General features: G+C 54.8%; 2 protein-coding genes across 2 annotated transcripts; both read left to right on the top strand.

Annotated features, from left to right (window-relative positions):
- The first annotated feature begins 3,261 nt into the window (after window positions 1-3,261).
- Window positions 3,262-9,993, top strand: LOC134527011 (olfactory receptor 14J1-like). Its single transcript, XM_063359358.1, has 2 exons — window positions 3,262-4,178; window positions 9,885-9,993. Exons 1-2 carry the CDS (start codon window positions 3,262-3,264, stop codon window positions 9,991-9,993), a joined length of 1,026 nt encoding a protein of 341 aa, XP_063215428.1.
- Window positions 9,994-13,972: 3,979 nt separating this feature from the next.
- LOC134527012 (olfactory receptor 14J1-like) lies at window positions 13,973-15,104 on the top strand (the record flags this gene model as incomplete). The annotated part of the gene is made up of 2 exons (XM_063359359.1): window positions 13,973-14,617; window positions 15,099-15,104. Coding segments are annotated over 2 exons (651 nt in total), but the record flags the coding sequence as incomplete, so codon positions are not given.
- Window positions 15,105-16,546: the final 1,442 nt, after the last annotated feature.

The following is a 16,546-nucleotide window of genomic DNA, read 5'->3' on the forward strand; positions in this document are numbered from 1 at the left end:
ATAAGGCTGTAGTTTGCTCCAGTAACCCTTGGCTTGATCCCCATCCACTGCTGGTTGTTCTCCTCCAGAGTCCTGCCTCAAAGCACCAAGGCCTGGGAGACCTCGCTGCTGGTAACTGAGGCAAAGAGGACATTGAATATCTCAGATCTAGTCCTACTCCTACTAAATTCGACAGTGCTCCTACATTATTCCCTTTTCTTCGTTTAACTGTTCCTGAATTACCTAAAGCTCATCTCGGTGCCCTGGAATTCCTGTTTGAGTTTCAGTTGAGTCTTGATATGGACCACTGCTGCATCTGGAGGATGCTGCCCTGGAGGACAAGATGTATCCAGGCACACTGTGAAATCTATTGGTCTTTTCATTGATTGTATCATCAGGGCAGTGAGTGAAGATCCCCGTGTGACGTCCTCCATGTCCATGCAATGCCTGCAGCTGTTGTGTGGAGAAGGGACAGCCCTCGCCTCTCTGATGACACCTGATGACTGATGCCTCTGACTGAAGGCACCAGTGAAGGGAACAGACACCCAGCTGCACTCTCTGCGATGCCATTTGAGGCACTGGAGATCTGGTAAATTGAGCTGATGGAAAAGAGAGAGACCAAGCTCTCCCTATGGACCAGGACGGCAGTTGTACATAGGAATTCCTCTAAAAACTGACATGAACACAAAGAGGAGAAGATTCTTATGGCCCTTGTTTAGGCATCAGCTGTCATTTCACTTGGCCAAAGGGCTTTCCCACCAGGCTCATTCAGGATCCCTGAGACGATGCCCTGTCTCTATGAACGGCTCCAGCAGAGCTTGCGGTTATCTAATAATAAGACCAAAAAAGGTGATATTTCGATGTAACTTTGAGAGGAGAAGTAAAAGTTCTGGAAAGAAGTGTCTCTGCCCAGCTGAGGGAGGGAACATGAGTGGTGACTTCATCCTGTTTCCCAGCAGGTTCCCCTGGAGCCCCAGGGACAGCTGGAGGGAGCCCCGAGGGGGCAGAGAAAGGGCTGCCTTGGGCTGGTCCTCTGCTGCTGAGCTGGGCTGGGCTCCTGGCATGGAGGGAGCTGATGGCAAGCGGGCAGCGCTGCAGAGAGACAGCTCTGCCCAGGAGCAGCTCCTCTGCCAAGCGCAGCAGGGCTGAGGGCACTGCCTGCAGGCAGCGAGGGCAGAGGAGGGAGGCAGAGAGTGTAAAGGCAGTCTGGGGTGGGAGGAGAGAGGAGAGCTCACTTGGAGAAAGATCTTCACAGCCCTGAACAGGGTAAGTCTCTGGCTGCAGGGCAATGCAGCTGCGGTTCCTGGAATGATCTCCCAAAGCTGGCACATCCCACAGCCTCTGGGATCTATCAGGAGGTCTCTCACAGTTTCTCCAGCGTAGAGGAAAAGGACTTGCTTTGGAGCAGGGCTTCCCTGTGGCTCTGTCAAAGGGACAGGGCACATCAGCTGCCTTCACCCGGGGATGGCTGCAGTGTGAAGGTGGGTGTGCAGCCAGGGGTGCCCAGGGCTGTCCTTCAGAGCAGGGTCCCTTCACCCAAGGGTGCTTTGTGCCGTGGCAGGGACTTATCTCCTGTCAGGATCAGCTCTCCGTTTACCTGAGGAGCTCCCACCAGCAGTGTGGGGAGAAGCTGTGGGGGGAAGAGGCAACTCCTGGCAGGAGAGTGTCCTGCTGTCAAGGGGGTGCTGCGTGGGGCAGGGCTGCTCTCAGCTGCAGTTCACCCCCAGGACATTTCCCAAGGGATTGTTTGAGGGAAAGCTCAAGGCAGGAATTACGTTACAGATAAGGAGCTTTCATGCGTTTGTGTTTTTATTTTCCTAGTGAGAGGGTGGGGAGGTAGAACAAGGGATACGTGTATAGGGAGCTCTCAAGTGGGAAGAAGTCAGTGAGACTCCTGAGCTGTAGCTTTGAGTGGTCAGTAGGTCTGCCAGGAACCTCCTGGAGTGCCTTCAGCCACTCCTCTGCCCATGGGCAGCACCAGCATCAGCTCTGCTGGACCCATCGGGGTTGTTCTGACCTGCCCTTTTCCACCTGCAAACAGGAACATGAACCCGGCCAGTGCCCGGCAAACAGGCAGGTTTCTGTGGGGCCAAGGGGAGCGCACAGGGGTTGGGATGGGGTCTGTGAGAGCTGACAGGGAAAAGACATGGGACAGGGAAACACCTCCCAGGAGGAAAATCTCCCGGCAGCAGAGCTATGATCAGGGAATGAGAGGAAAGAGAAACCAGAAATGCTGTGGGAGGAAGGATTCAGAAAACTCTGTAGGATCCCCTCCAATGCAGACCCCTTCCCCTGAGCAAGTGTCTCCATGGGAATGAAGTGTCCAAGCTCTCCTCTAACCCGTGGGGCTGTGGGCAAAGTAGTCTATGTGGCTGGGGAATGAGCTGACTCTCCCCTTCTGAGATACCATCACTAGGACACTTGGGTGTCTCGTTGGGGTGTCCTTCCAAGCACTGCGCTGCCCTCCAGGATGCCAGTCTGTCCTGGAGCATCCTGGTGTTACCTGAATGCCCAGTGGAGAAGCGCAGAGACGCTACGACCAAGGAAAGGCTGCTGGGTTTGTGAAACGAGCCATGTGTGTCCTTGGCGAGAAGTGGGGTGCTGAGACCTTGAGAGAGGGTGAGACGCTGAGCTCTCGGCAGGGGGTTTCTCTGCTCTCAGCAGCGCCTGGTGTCTTTTCAGGTCTACATGTGAGTGCGATTCCCCTCTGTCTCAGAAAGGCACAAGCAGAGGGCAGCTGGGAACAAGACAGAGGGACAGACCAGCTCCCCTCGCTCTGCACTAACCCTCAGACAATCCCCTCGCCTGGCAGGACTCCCTTTGCTGTCCCTGAATGCAGCAGAAATGGTGAGGGTTTCTGAAATCCAAGAGAATCTCCTGCTGAGACAGGAGAGAGCTGTAAAGAACCTCTCTCCAACACTCTTGCAACTGTGGTTTCATGGCAATGGGAGTGCAGAGACTGACAAGCCCTTTTTTCATGAGGAGAGGTTTATCTGAGAAATTGGGACACCAGGACTGGCCACGCCATTCCCACGAATCTGCTGCTGCAGAGCAGGGCTGACTCCTGGGCATCCGGCGGGCAGAGGTCCCGCTCCTCCTGGCACACCTGGACAGAACCAACCAGAGCTCCAGCCACAGAGCTGAATGAAGATCTGACAGAAATGGAAAAGCAGTGCAGAGTGTGAGGTATGAGAACTGGTGTTGATTTTTCTCCGAAAACTCTCCCCTAAGTTGTCACTGTGCTTTCCTCCTTGTTCAGTGCTCCACACCCAGGGGCACCAAATGTCCAACAGCAGCTCCATCACCCAGTTCCTCCTCCTGGCGTTCGCAGACACACGGGAGCTGCAGCTCTTGCACTTCGGGCTCTTCCTGGGCATCTACCTGGCTGCCCTCCTGGCCAACGGCCTCATCATCACCGCCATCGCCTGTGACCACCGCCTCCACACCCCCATGTACTTCTTCCTCCTCAACCTCTCTGTTCTGGACCTGGGCTCCATCTCCACCACTGTTCCCAAATCCATGGCCAATTCCCTCTGGGACACCAGGGCCATTTCCTACACAGGATGTGTTACACAGGTCTTTTTTTTCTTTTTCTGTGCTGTAGCAGAGTTTTATCTTCTCACCATCATGTCCTATGACCGCTATGTGGCCATCTGCAAACCCCTGCACTACGGGACCCTCCTGGGCAGCAGAGCTTGTGTCCACATGGCAGCAGCTGCCTGGGGCAGTGGGTTTCTCCATGCTCTCCTGCACACGGCCAATACATTTTCCCTGCCCCTCTGCCAGGGCAATGCCCTGGACCAGTTCTTCTGTGAAATCCCCCAGATCCTCAAGCTCTCCTGCTCACACTCCGACTCCCTCAGGGAAGTTGGGCTTCTTGTATTAGCGTGTTTTTTAGCTTTTGTTTGCTTTGTGTTCATCGTGCTGTCCTATGTGCAGATCTTCAGGGCCGTGCTGAGGATCCCCTCTGAGCAGGGACGGCACAAAGCCTTTTCCACGTGCCTCCCTCACCTGGCCGTGGTCTCCCTGCTTGTCAGCACTGCCGTGTTTGCCTACCTCAAGCCCCCCTCTATCTCCTCCCCATCGCTGGATGTGGTGGTGGCTGTGCTGTACTCCGTGGTGCCTCCAGCCGTGAACCCCCTCATCTACAGCATGAGGAACCAGGAGCTCAAGGATGCCCTCTGGAAATTAATGACCAGGTTATTTTCTGCAGCCATAAACTGTCTCCTGCAAATCACTCATAATGTAATTCATTATACGCCAAGCCCGTCTTCTGTAGGTTTGGTTAGGGGTTAGGTAACTGTGTGTTAGGTTTGGTTGAGGGTTTTGGCTTTTTCTTGCCTTTTTTTTTTTTTTAAATTATATACTTTTGTCCTCAAATAAATGTCATTATTTGAGATTTTTTTTTTTTACTACCTATCTATCCAAATTTCTGAGACTCAGAGTCATGCCCAAAATCCTTCTTCTCAGGCCTTTTCTGGAGCTGCAGGGGTAGAGCCTGAGCGCCGAGGAGGAGGGGAAGGAATCCCAGTACTTGCAGAGCACCAGCACTTGTTCTTTCCGGGGCTGCTCTATTTTCACTTCCACACTCGCCTTCTGAGCCCCTGTGTTGATCTAAGGCCTGAGTGCTCTGGCAGCTTGGTCATGGTGCTGCTGTGTAGCAGCTCTGTGATCACAGGCAAGGAGAAGCAATGGGCACCTCTGAGAAAAAGCTCGTCTGCATAACAGAGTTTCAGCCATGAAAGGGGATCTGCTCAGGGCAGTGCAGGAAGGATCAGGTCTTCTTCCACAGTTGCTGTCAAGAGCGTTCCTTCAAACGTGCCCTGGTGAGGGATGCCCAGTAAAGAGTGTGCGTGTGCAGGGTGAGGGCACACACAACAGTGTCCTTGCACAGCCACACCTCCAGGGACAGAACTGAAGGACCAGCAGAGCGGGGTCTGGTCTGTGCCTTTGTTTGCTGGACACCCCGGGGAAGCTGTCCCAGGGCAATCGTCACAGAACAGACACCTGAAACCACCATTTGCAGAACTGGACGCCTACGCAAACCCAGAGAGGATGTTTGTCTGCCTGTGGAGAGACACCGAATAACGAGGTCAGAAGTCCCTGTTTGCATGGTTCAGAGGAGATTTCGGCATGCACACCGTGTGCATGTGGGGACATGAACCCGAGAGAGCACAAACACCAGCAGCTGTTCTTAGAAATGCCCGAAAGTGCTGTGGGACAGGCAGTGTCCCTTCATTGGAGAGTAACGTCCCCTGGGAAACCCCCTGAATGCAGCCCTGGGATGGGCTTCCTTGACCCCAGGTCCCTGTGTCCATTCCTCACGCCGTGGGGCATCTCAGAGAGGTGCCGAGCAGGGAGACACAGCGCGGGGCTGAGGTGCTGCCGGCCTCTGGGAGTGGCAACAGGAGGCCATGGAGTCTGCTGCAGGGCCTCTGCCCGTGCCAGGGAAGGACTCGTGTCTCTGAGCAGCCCTGCCAGCGCCCTGACAGTGCTGGGTGTGTCTCCAGGAACACCTGTGTGCTACCTCACCCTCCCATCTCTTCATGGCCTGTCCCTTTGATGACACGGTGTGACAGAAGCACCTCTGTGGAGCATCTCCCCTGTGCAGTCCGAAAGGGTTCTGCAGGCGTGAGCGGCATTGCCCTCTACAAGATGGCATTTCTCACCTCTCACAGAGCACAGAGCACGTCTAGGGAGTAGGAATGCAGTGAGAGGCACACACCCACCATGTTTCACCTCTCTGAACGTCCTTCACTATTTTTTTAAGCACCTGACAGAGAAGCAAATGTCTTCAGAAATAGGTGGGCTGGGTTGTTTGCACCAATGCTGAAACTCTCCTGATGTGAAACCATTACATTCATCATGGACTTTGTTTTCATAACCTCTTTTTAGACCCAACCTTCCCCTTCCTGTTCATGCTGGAATCCTGCGCGTGCATCAGAGCTGCACTTGGGGGCAGCTCTCCTGCCCAGCATGGGCAGGCAGAAGGCCTTCTCCACCGGCTCCTCTCCCCTCCCTGGAGCCACTCCTTTCTGCGGCACCCCCACCACTGTCAGTGGGATGCCCAGAACAGCCCTCCTGAGAGAGTTTAACAAAGCCCTGTTTCAACACGCACCTCACCCCTGCTCGATCCTCTCATCTACAGCCTGAGGAGAAGGAAGGATGGGGGTTGGGAGGAACTGACAGAAACAGCTGAGGAAAGCTGTCGGCTGCAGAGAGATCCCGTTGGAGTCGTGGGCTTGTAGGAAGAAATCACTTCTGGTTTTCTTCTGAAGCGGCCCCCAAGGATCTGGACAGCGAGTATTGTGTCCTGGGCACTCCTCTGGCAGCGTGTCATAGTGAGAAGACTTTTGGTGTCATGGAGATGGAGAAGGCTGGTCAATGCCATTGTGACATCTCTCTCCAACACCTTGGAAAGGCCAGAGCCATCTGAGCGCCTTGGAAAAAGCAGAAATGAAACCAGTTTTCAAAAAAGCAGGAAGGAGGATTGGGACAATGACAGACTGGCCAGCCTCACCAGGGAAGGGGATATGACAAGTCCTCCTGCAGCCATCTGCAGGCGTTTGAAGGACAAGAAAGGGATGGCAGAAGACATGTGGGAGGGAAAAGAAGGGGATGTTGTGTACCCGGACTTTAGCAAGGCCTTTGACATGGTCTTCTGTAGTCTCCGTATAGCCAGGTTGTTGACAGCCGGGCTGAAGAAGTGGACGATGTGCTTGGTGGAAAGCTGTCTGAGTAATGACGGAGGGACATCATCTGTGGTACAAAGTCCTCCTGGCAGCCACTTACTAGTGGCATCCATCAAAGACCAGCCCTTGACAACTACTATGGAACATTATTATCTCTCCGTATGATGGCAGACAATGCACTTTCACCTCCTTTGTAGATGATGCCAAGCTGGGGGAGCCCTTGAGGAATCCCACCCTGTTAGCACTGTTGGTGGCAGGAGAGTTGGGAAGGATGACTGTGGTGGGTTAAACATGGCAGGGCACGGAGGGTCGGAAGGGAGAAGCGTAGAGGGATGGCACCTTTGGGGAGGAGTGGACAGGAGAGGTGACCCAAAGCTGACTAACAGAGTACTCCATCCCACCGGCATCTTGCTCAGTATAAAAGCTGAGGGATCACAGGGCTCGGGCTCTTTTTCCAATGTCAGATGCCAGCTGGAGGAGCGGTGCTAGAGGAGGCTGGGAAGCAAAAGCGTGGTTGTGATGTGACAATTCAGGGCAGCACTTGGCCAATGCTGGTCCCAGGGAAATGGTGCTGGAGCCCCGGTGGTCTCGCTGTGGCCAGAACAATAATGGCCCCTCCGAGTGGGGTGGGGGCCTGGGCTGGGTCACAACGAGATGCCTTGAGCAGAACAGGGACAAAACTGAATGCCCCAAGTGGGGCAGGAGGCAAACTCCCTGCCCTGAGCTGAGCAGGAGGAACTCACTGCCCCGAGCAAGAGTGGGGAAAACTGGAGGACGCAGGCGGTGCAGGGGCCCAACTCGCGAGCTCAAGGGGGGCAGGAATAGCAACCAGCTGCCTTCTTGGGGCAGAAGCAACACTCAGTGCCCTCCGGGCGTGTCGTGGGGTAAAACGAGATGCTAAAAAGCCACCCACAAATGGCTATTGGATCTGCAGGGTGGGAGAGCAGCTGGGTGGGGGCCTGGCAGCCACCCGAGGTGCACCCAGTGCAGTTGCTCAAGGTGGTTCTTTGGTAGCACTAGTTCAGAGTCAGTCTGTGGCTGTATCTTGGGGGGTAAATAAAATTCATTGGAAACAAACTTGTAAGACACCAAGTGCTTTGCTGCAGGAGTCTCACAGACACAGTCCTGTACCCGGGAAGAGTGGAAAAGAAGTCCTCAGCCCCCCGACTGTGCCAGCCAAAGCTGTGAAGGGGCTCGCTGACAGCCCTGGGCAGGTTTTTATGCCTGGGGCTGGTGCGGCTCCAGGCAGAGGCGGGAGCTCTGTGGGCAGATGAGCAGCCCTTGGCCAGCAGTGCCTGGGGCAGCCCAACAGCTGCCGGCTGGTGGCTGCAGGAGGTGCCCCAGCTGTGGTGGCTGAGGGGCCGCAGTGCGTCCCCGTGCGTCTGGGGGTGGCCCCTGTCACAAAGGGGCAGTGATGTGACACCTGGCCACTGCTTGTGAGCTCACCTGGCCAGGGCTTGGCATCCTCAAGAGCGGGCCAGCCAAAGCTCCTTGGGCTGAGCTGGCCTTGGGACAACTCGGCTGCTTCCTTTGCCACTTCCTTGGCTGCTTTTTCCCAACCATTGATCATTTACTGCCCTCTTCTCCTCACCTTCCATCCTTTTCTAAAGGTAACGATGATTTGACCTTCAGGACAGATCATACAGGAGGTAGATATGGGATCAAAGTATCGTCTGGTCTATGCCTTCGGAGCTTTAGGATGAGCTGTTACAGCTTTATAGTCTGGCCAGATACGCACTGTGGGTAGAGTTCCTATTTGCTAATTGTTATTTCTTCAACACATCCCAGGGTGGGTAAGTAGGGGTGGCAGTGTACTCTGAGGCTTTGGGCTCCGTCTGGAATGAGAAGAAGCCCATCCTGACGGATGTGGTAGGAAGAGAGACAGAAAAGGAGCACAGCAAAGGCAGCTGTTAAGGCAGCGGCTGAAAGCCGGTCCCTCCTGTGTCCAAGGGGGCAAAGCGTGGGCTGGAGAACCAGAGGGCTCTGCTGCTAATGGCAGCCAGAGGGAAGCAGCAGGTCCTCTTCAGAGAAGGTGACACCCAGCGCAGTCTTCCCAAAGGGCCTTGGTAACTGCTGTCAGTTGGATTCCTGCGACAGGGACAGCAGGGCCATCAGCTGCAGCTCTGCAGCGGTTGGAACTACCACTGAAACGGTGCTGGTGGCGGATGCTGTTCTCTGGGTTTAGTTTGGGATTTTTTGTAATTAATTTTGTTGAGGTGCAACTATTTCTCTGCACTCAGGTGTCAGGATTAGCACTGATCTTCTCTTTCTGGAGCATGTCCTGGCATCCTTCGTCATCCAGAGCTTTCCCTGCTGTTCCTGAATGGCAGCGATGGCCTCAATGGGGCCACCCATCACTCCTGTGAGTGACGACTTCACCATCAGGCTTGGACTTTGTGAATCCCCAAAGGCAAGGGATGTGGCTGGTGCTCCGTCCCTGAATGTTGATGTACCGGCAATCGAGAGGGAATTCTGGGGTGAGTCAGTCATGACTTATGAGCCAGTTTTGACATCTCATGTCATGACTTCTCATCATGATGAGACATGAGGGATCCCCCCATCCATCCCCCAAGTCCATTCAGCACCCAAGAACATCATCAAGGCCTTTCAGCCTTCAGTTCCCTGAGTGTGTTCTGCACTCCAGTTTGGGAAGAAAAGGCCTATTTTCACCCATGGCACTGAGGAAACTCCCTTTTATTGCAGAGATACCACAAAGGAGGCCAGCATTACCATGGTTCCATGCCATCTCCTGAGTGTTCCATCCCATCTCCCATGCTCAGTGTAAAAGCTGAGGGATCAAAAGGTCGGCTCTTTTCTTCAATGGCTCTCTGAAAGACCAACTGTACTGAGCTCTGCTGCCTTTGAATACTGCTGCCCATGGGCCTACCACTGAAAGTCCCCTGAAGAGGCTAAAATCTTCTCCCAGTATTTCATGGTCCCTACAGCCAAAGCTGACACTGGTTTTCGCATCCCTGATCAGCGCTTCCTCTTTTGCAAGGACTGGATTGGAGTGAGCATCACCTTTGTTGGTCTGCGCCTGTGCAAAGAAGTTGTCCAAAGAGACCCCAACACCAGCTGGACAGTATGCATCCTGCCAGGCTCACCTGCCAGTGAGCGTCATTAAAGTCTCCAATAGCACTTGGGGTCATGGATCTGAGGACTTCCATGGCTTGCTTAAGCAAACCTTTCTCCACTTCCTTACCCTGATTGCAGGTGCTTTGTCTCCCACGAGGGTGTCACACTAACAGGCCTCTCCTCTGACCCTCACTCACAAGGGCTCACGCAACCTGCTGCGCACCCCATAGAGGAGCTCCACACATAGAACAAGCTCCTGCACATGGAGGGCATCTCCCTCCTCATCTTCCTGGCCCATCTCTCCTGAAAAGCCCCTATGCACCATGGCAGCACCACTGTGAGCTGTCCCACCACCCCTTGCCACTTATTCCACCAACGTACAAACTCTAGGATGGCACACGGGACTCCAGCTCCTCCGGTCTGTGCCCCAGGCTGAGGGCACTGGTGCACATTTGGTCTGCAGCACCTGAGCTGGAGCACTGGGGCCAAGCTTGGACTTGTCCCAGGCAAACCCAGTACCAAGTGCCCAAGACCCCATACCTGCTAATGCTGTGCTCGAGACCAGAGACATACTGGATGCGACGGCAGGCGGCAATGTGAAGGCACTAAACGAGGAAACGCTGCTCCCTACAACACCAGAAAAGCCAGGCTGGGCTCTGTAGCCCTGGAAGAAGCAGGCTTTGTTGTCTGTAGTGTTGCTGAATACCTGTGCTGGAGGTGAAGCTGATCTCCAGGATGACAAGGTGCTGCTCAAAATGTCCTTGCGTGTGGATAAGCTGTGATCCAGGAACACTGTGAAAATCACTCACCTGTGTCAACTGTCTCATCAAGGGCCTCAGGAAAGGACTGTTGAAAGAAGAACTGGGAGAGTTTGGGAGCAGCCAAATCATTTGAGACCCCAGTGTGATAGGCTTCCTGTTCATGACCTGCTCTGCATCAGCTGAATGGAGATGGGTGAGACCGTGCCTCACTGCATTGGTGGGTTTCAGTCGCTGATCCACGGAAACTGAACGTGCCTGAGATGCCACATAGGCTTGCACAAAGGAACCAAATCGGCCTGCAGTGCCCTCTGAGGTGTCCCTCACGCATCTGCTCTGAACACCAATGGCTTTCCCATAGGTCCTGTGCGGTCCCTGCCAGCCTGTGCTGGAGAGCGCTGGCATCTCACTTAGCACCACAGGCCTGTGTTTGGCCATTGAGAAGCTTCCTGAATTGGGTTAAGCCATGTAGGGATGTCCGTGAAACAGCTGCCATTACAGTCAGTGGAGAGCTAGGAACTACAGCTGATGGAGAAGAGAAAGAGAGGGACTTAGGTCCATTTGCTCAGCTGATGACCTCTGTAGGCTGCTGTAGATATAAGGAAAAGGAAAGGTTTTAGTTGTCGTAAACGTAAACACCTGCTGTCATTTCCATCTGCCAAAGGAATTCCTCACAAGGCTCCAGGATGGTGCCCCCCGATGCTGCCTTGTCTCTCAGCATTGCTGCATTAGAGCTTGCAGTCACCTGCAAATGTCTTGGACAAGCTCTGGTGTCACCTCCAATGTCACCAGGTGTTTCCACCTGAACAACACCCTCAATCTCCATGAAGTAGCCTGAGAGCTGAGACAAGGAGCTCCCATACAGCTGCCTGTATTTGTGCACACCTGAACTGAGGCAAGAAGAATCCCACCTCCTGTGGGTTTGTGGAAGGAACAAGAGGGAGTCCTCCTCTAGCCCAGGACTTCAAACCCAGGATGAGATGCCTCAAATGATTCAGCTGCATCACTGCACTCGCCAGGGGTAAAGAGCTGTCTGGGTGTCCTGTCTAATGGTGAGACAAGAAAAGGCTATTCTCATGCCTAACTCTGTCTCTGGTAATAGAAACGACACAGCTGGAAAGAAGCGTCTCTGCCCAGCTGAGGAGGGGAACCTCAGTGCTGACTTCAGCCTGTTTCCCAGCAGGTTCTCCCGAAGCCCCAGGGACACCTGAAGGGAGGCCAAAGTGGGCAGAGCAAGGGCTGCCTTGGGCTGCTCCTCTGCTGCTGAGCTGGGCTGGGCTCCTGGGACAGAGGGAGCTCATGGCAAGCGGGCAGCACTCCTTCCACAGCACTGCAGAGAGACAGCTCTGCCCAAAGCGCAGCAGGGCTGAGGGCACTGCCTGCAGGTGCCAAGGGGAGAGGAGCAAGGCAGAGATGTTAAAGGCACTCTAGGAGCGGGGGGATAGCTGAGCTCTCACTGCAGGAGGAATCTTCACAGCCCTCTATATGGTAAGTCTCTGGCTGCAGGGCACTGAGTTTGGTGTTCTTTGGAGGACATCCTAGACCTGGTTCATCCCGCAGCCTGCAGGACCTGGCAGGAGGATTCTCAGAGATTCCCAAGCAGAGGAGGAGGACGTGCTCTGGAGCAGGGCTTCCCTGCTGCACTTCAGTAGGTCGGGGCACGGTGGTTTCCTTGTCTTTGGGATGACTGCAGGGGTACCAACCTGGGTGTGCAGCCAGAGGAGCCCAGGGCTGTCCTTCCGCAGACGGTCCCTGCACCCCGGGGGATCACTGCCAGGGCATTTCCAAGGAAACTTTTCAAGAGGCTGGTCAAAGTGGGGATTACCTGAAAGGGAAGGAGTCTGTGCTTTGAGACGAGTCACCTTGTTTGGCTGGGTGGACAGTGGGAGATGGGACTTTATTTTTCCACTCTTGCGAAGGCACGGGGTCGCCCACTCCCTTTGAGTTCTCTGAGCCGCCCCTTTGCCCCTGTGCAGGCAGAGATGCCCTGGAGCAGTTCCCTGCTGCCAGGAGGTGTTTGCAGGGCAGAGCTGAGCACATCGCAGGTGGGATGGAGTTCTCTTTCTGGGAGCACTGCAAAGGAGGAGACCTGGGCACAGAGAAGTGGTTCCCAGCAGAGACAGCTCCAGGCAGCAGAAACCTTGTCAGAGAGGGAGAGGGAGGAGATCCCAGAAACGTGAGGGGAGGGGGGATTCGGGCACCCCCCTGCCATCCGCTGCAGTGCAAGCACCTTTCCTGCAGCAGCTCCCAGGTCTCCTCTCCCACACAGTGCAGCCCCCCACTCTCAGCGTCACAAACACTCGGCCATCACTTTCCTTCCCAACAGCTCAACCAACACAGAGGGAGATGGGGATTCAGCTTCAGCTGAGACACAAGCACTTGGGTCCTGCCATGCAGATGTTTCCATGGAGGAAAAGCAGCCAAATGCCCTCGCGGACTTTGGAGCCAGGCACCAGAGTGTGCCTGACTGGAAAAGACCTTTTAGGACACCCCATCTTAAAGACATTGGGCTCTTTCCCTGAGGGGGCCCTGCTGAGCTGCAGGCTGCTCTCCAGAAGGTCACAACTCTGCCATGGCATCTCTGTGTTTTCTAAGTACCCGACAGAGAAGACACCACAGCGCTAAGGCCAAGGAGATGCCACGGGACGGCTGTAGGTCGGCAGCTGCAATGAGGCCTCTGTGTCCCTGGCTGGGAGGGGAGAGATGAGATTCCTCTGCTCTCAGCAGTGTCCTGGCCTTTTCGGGGGAACACCTGGGTGTTACTGTCCTCCAGCTCAAAAAGGTGCCTGCCCAGGGCAGCTGGGAGCAGGGCTGAGGGACAGGTCAGCTCTCCACACTCTTCACTGAGGGACAGTCCCTTTGCCAGCCAGCACCCACAGGATTTCACTTGGAGTGCAGCAGGAATGCTCCAAAACTCCTCAGCTCTTGTGTGACAACTGGAACAAAGTCCACAAAGCAAATTCCCCTCAACTTTGCTCTGCCGTCGGGTGAATTAGGAGTGACAATGCTGGAAAGCTCTTTGATATCAAAAGTGGATGTAGGCTAAGATCACCCCGTCTTCCTATCGACCAATTGCTGTAGGCAGGACCGAATCCTGCAGAGCCCCCTGCTCCCAGTGGCACCCTCAGCCAGCACCAACCACAGCTCATGAAAGGGACCTGCCAAAGGTCTGCTTGAAAGGGGAGAGGAACTTTCAGAAGTTTTTCTGAGAAACTGAATAGACTTTGGTCTCTTCTTTGAACAGGTCCCCATGTCCAGAGGACAAAAATGTCCAGCAACAGCTCCATCACCCAGTTCCTCCTCCTGGCGTTCGCAGACACACGGGAGCTGCAGCTCTTGCACTTCGGGCTCTTCCTGGGCATCTACCTGGCTGCCCTCCTGGCCAATGGCCTCATCATCACCGCCATCGTCTGTGACCACCGCCTCCACACCCCCATGTACTTCTTCCTCCTCAACCTCTCCCTCCTCGACCTGGGCTCCATCTCCACCACTGTCCCCAAATCTATGGCCAATTCCCTGTGGGGCACCAGGGACATCTCCTACACAGGATGTGTGGCCCAGCTCTTATTCTTTTTCTTTTTCATGTCAGCTGACTATTTTCTTCTCACCGTCATGGCCTATGACCGCTACGTTGCCATCTGCAAACCCCTGCACTACGGGACCCTCCTGGGCAGCAGAGCTTGTGTCCACATGGCAGCAGCTGCCTGGGGCAGTGGGTTTCTCAATGCTCTCCTGCACACGGCCAGTACATTTTCCCTGCCCCTCTGCCAGGGCAATGCCCTGGACCAGTTCTTCTGTGAAATCCCCCAGATCCTCAAGCTCTCCTGCTCACACTCAGACTCCCTCAGGGAAGCTGGGCTTCTTGTGGTCAGTGTCTGTTTAGGCTTTGGTTGTTTTGTGTTCATCGTGCTGTCCTATGTGCAGATCTTCAGGGCCGTGCTGAGGATCCCCTCTGAGCAGGGACGGCACAAAGCCTTTTCCACGTGCCTCCCTCATCTGTCTGTCATCTCCCTGTTTGTCAGCACTGCCGTGTTTGCCTACCTCAAGCCCCCCTCCATCTCCTCCCCAGCTCTAGACCTGGTGGTGGCAGTCCTGTATTCCGTGGTGCCTCCAGCACTGAACCCCCTCATCTACAGCATGAGGAACCAGGAGCTCAAGGATGCCATATGGAAACTGGCTCAATGGACGTTGTTTCACCATTAATAAATTGTCTCCCCTCTCCGCATGTTTTCTAGACTTTCTCTTAGGCAATAAGCCTGCTTTTTTCTCTTGCAGTCATCCTGCTTCTGTATAATTTTCTGGGCTTGTACCACTTGTCTTGAGGTTTGTTCCAGTTGTGTCTGACCCTTGCACAACACTGTGTCAAAGGTGACCTGTCTAATAGCAGCTCTTCAAGAAAAAGGCATCTCCCAGGTGCAGTGCCTGGATGCTAGGTGCTTCCTCCAAAGGTGCTGCCAATAAAATGTCCAACGAACTGGTCTTTCAAAGACTCTCTTCTCCCTGTGTTCTCCCTGTGTTTGGGGTTAAGCTCACTGTACTATTGGGTTCCGTGGACCAAATGTTCTGGTTTGAAAGGCTCTCTTCTTGTCTCCAGTGGTAGTGGAGATGGTGCATGAGCTCCCGATTACCTCCTCAGGCTGCTTCACATGTGTCAGGACTTATGGCACACAGCAGGCTATATGGAAATGAATCTGGACGTGTGAGGAGAGGATGGGGACTCACCACGTGCCCTGAGCTGGGAGTGAATGAAGACACAGGAGATGAAACATCCACAGAGGTGAAGTCCCCCACAAGCAAAACACTAAACTGAGGTATGCACAAACAAGGACTCTGCAATGCCCAGAAAGTCAGTGTGGATCCGGTAGGCGTGGGAGAGGGAGGCTGGAGAGGTGTGGGAGCTGCCGGAGGACCCTCAGGGCCAAGGAATGTCGTGCTGTCCTGGGGAGCGGGGCTGATGTGAGCAGAGGAGGGGGCAAATTCACTCAGGGTTGGGGGTCACCTCAAAAGGCTATCAGGAGAGGCAGAGAGTGACTAGCCTGTTTTCCTCATTGCCTTGAGGCCAGCACTAGCCTGGGGCTGATGGGGAGGCTGAGCTCCTTGTCTGCCCCCCAGGGGCTGTGTGCCCTTCAGAGGAGCTGGGGCTGTGGAGTGAGTGCCGAGAGCTCTGCAGCGACTGTGGTGGGCACTGCTGAGGGACCAGCCCAGACTGGGCAGCTGTGCTTGGCTGGGCAGAGGAGAGGCCAAGGGCTTTGGAGAGAGATGAGGAACAGCTGGGATGGGCTGGTAAAAGCCTGGGAGAGGAAAATGTCAGTGTAGAGCTAAGTTGTGTGAGTGTGCAGGGTGTGGGCACTCCAGGTGTGGCCTCACCAGTGCCAAGGAGAGGGGAAGGTCACCTCCCTCCATCTGCCAGCAATGCTTTTCCTGCTGCAGCCCAGGAGGCTGTTGGCCTTTGTCATGGTGGTGCATTGCTGGCTCATGCTCAGCTGTTTGTCCTCCAGGACCCCAAGGTCCTTCTCTGCAGAGCCACTATCTAGCCAGTCAGCCCCCAGCATGATGCCCACAGTGTGGCTAGATCACAAGCTGTCCTCCCCCAGGGACTTTCTCAGCAGCAGCTTGTCCTTCTTGCAGATCAGCTCCACCTCTGCCATAGGTCCCACAGTGCTTCAGAGTAACCTGGGACAGCAAACCCCTCTCCTGCCAGGGCTGCGCAGCCAAGGCCTGTTTCTCTCTGGCCCTGGGGACTGCAGCTTTTACTCTTGTTGTGGGAATCTCATCCATCGTTTTGTGGCCACCTGCCATCCACTCCAGCATGCCTCTGCAGGGTTTCTGGCAGGAAGTGTGGCCTGTGGGGGACCCACACCGGAGCAGGCTGCGAGTGCACATTGCTGGCTCACGTTGAGCTTCTCATCCACCAGCACACCCAAGTCCCTCTCCTCAGGGCTGCTCTCAAGCCATTCTCCACCCAGCCTGTATTTGTGCCTGGGATTGCCCCGACCCACGTGCAGGACCTTGCACCTGCCCTGGTTGAACTTCATGAGGTCC

This window comes from Chroicocephalus ridibundus, chromosome 25, assembly GCF_963924245.1.
Source record: "Chroicocephalus ridibundus chromosome 25, bChrRid1.1, whole genome shotgun sequence".
In the NCBI taxonomy this organism is placed as follows: Eukaryota; Metazoa; Chordata; class Aves; order Charadriiformes; family Laridae; genus Chroicocephalus; species Chroicocephalus ridibundus.

Bases quoted from the DNA above. Each gene is read 5' to 3' on its own strand.
- LOC134527011 (XM_063359358.1), top strand. From the start codon at position 3,262: ATGTCCAACAGCAGCTCCATCACCCAGTTCCTCCTCCTGGCGTTCGCA. The intron at 4,179-9,884 runs GTTATTTTCTGC...CCCTGATTGCAG, and splicing joins CTCTGGAAATTAATGACCAG to GTGCTTTGTCTCCCACGAGG.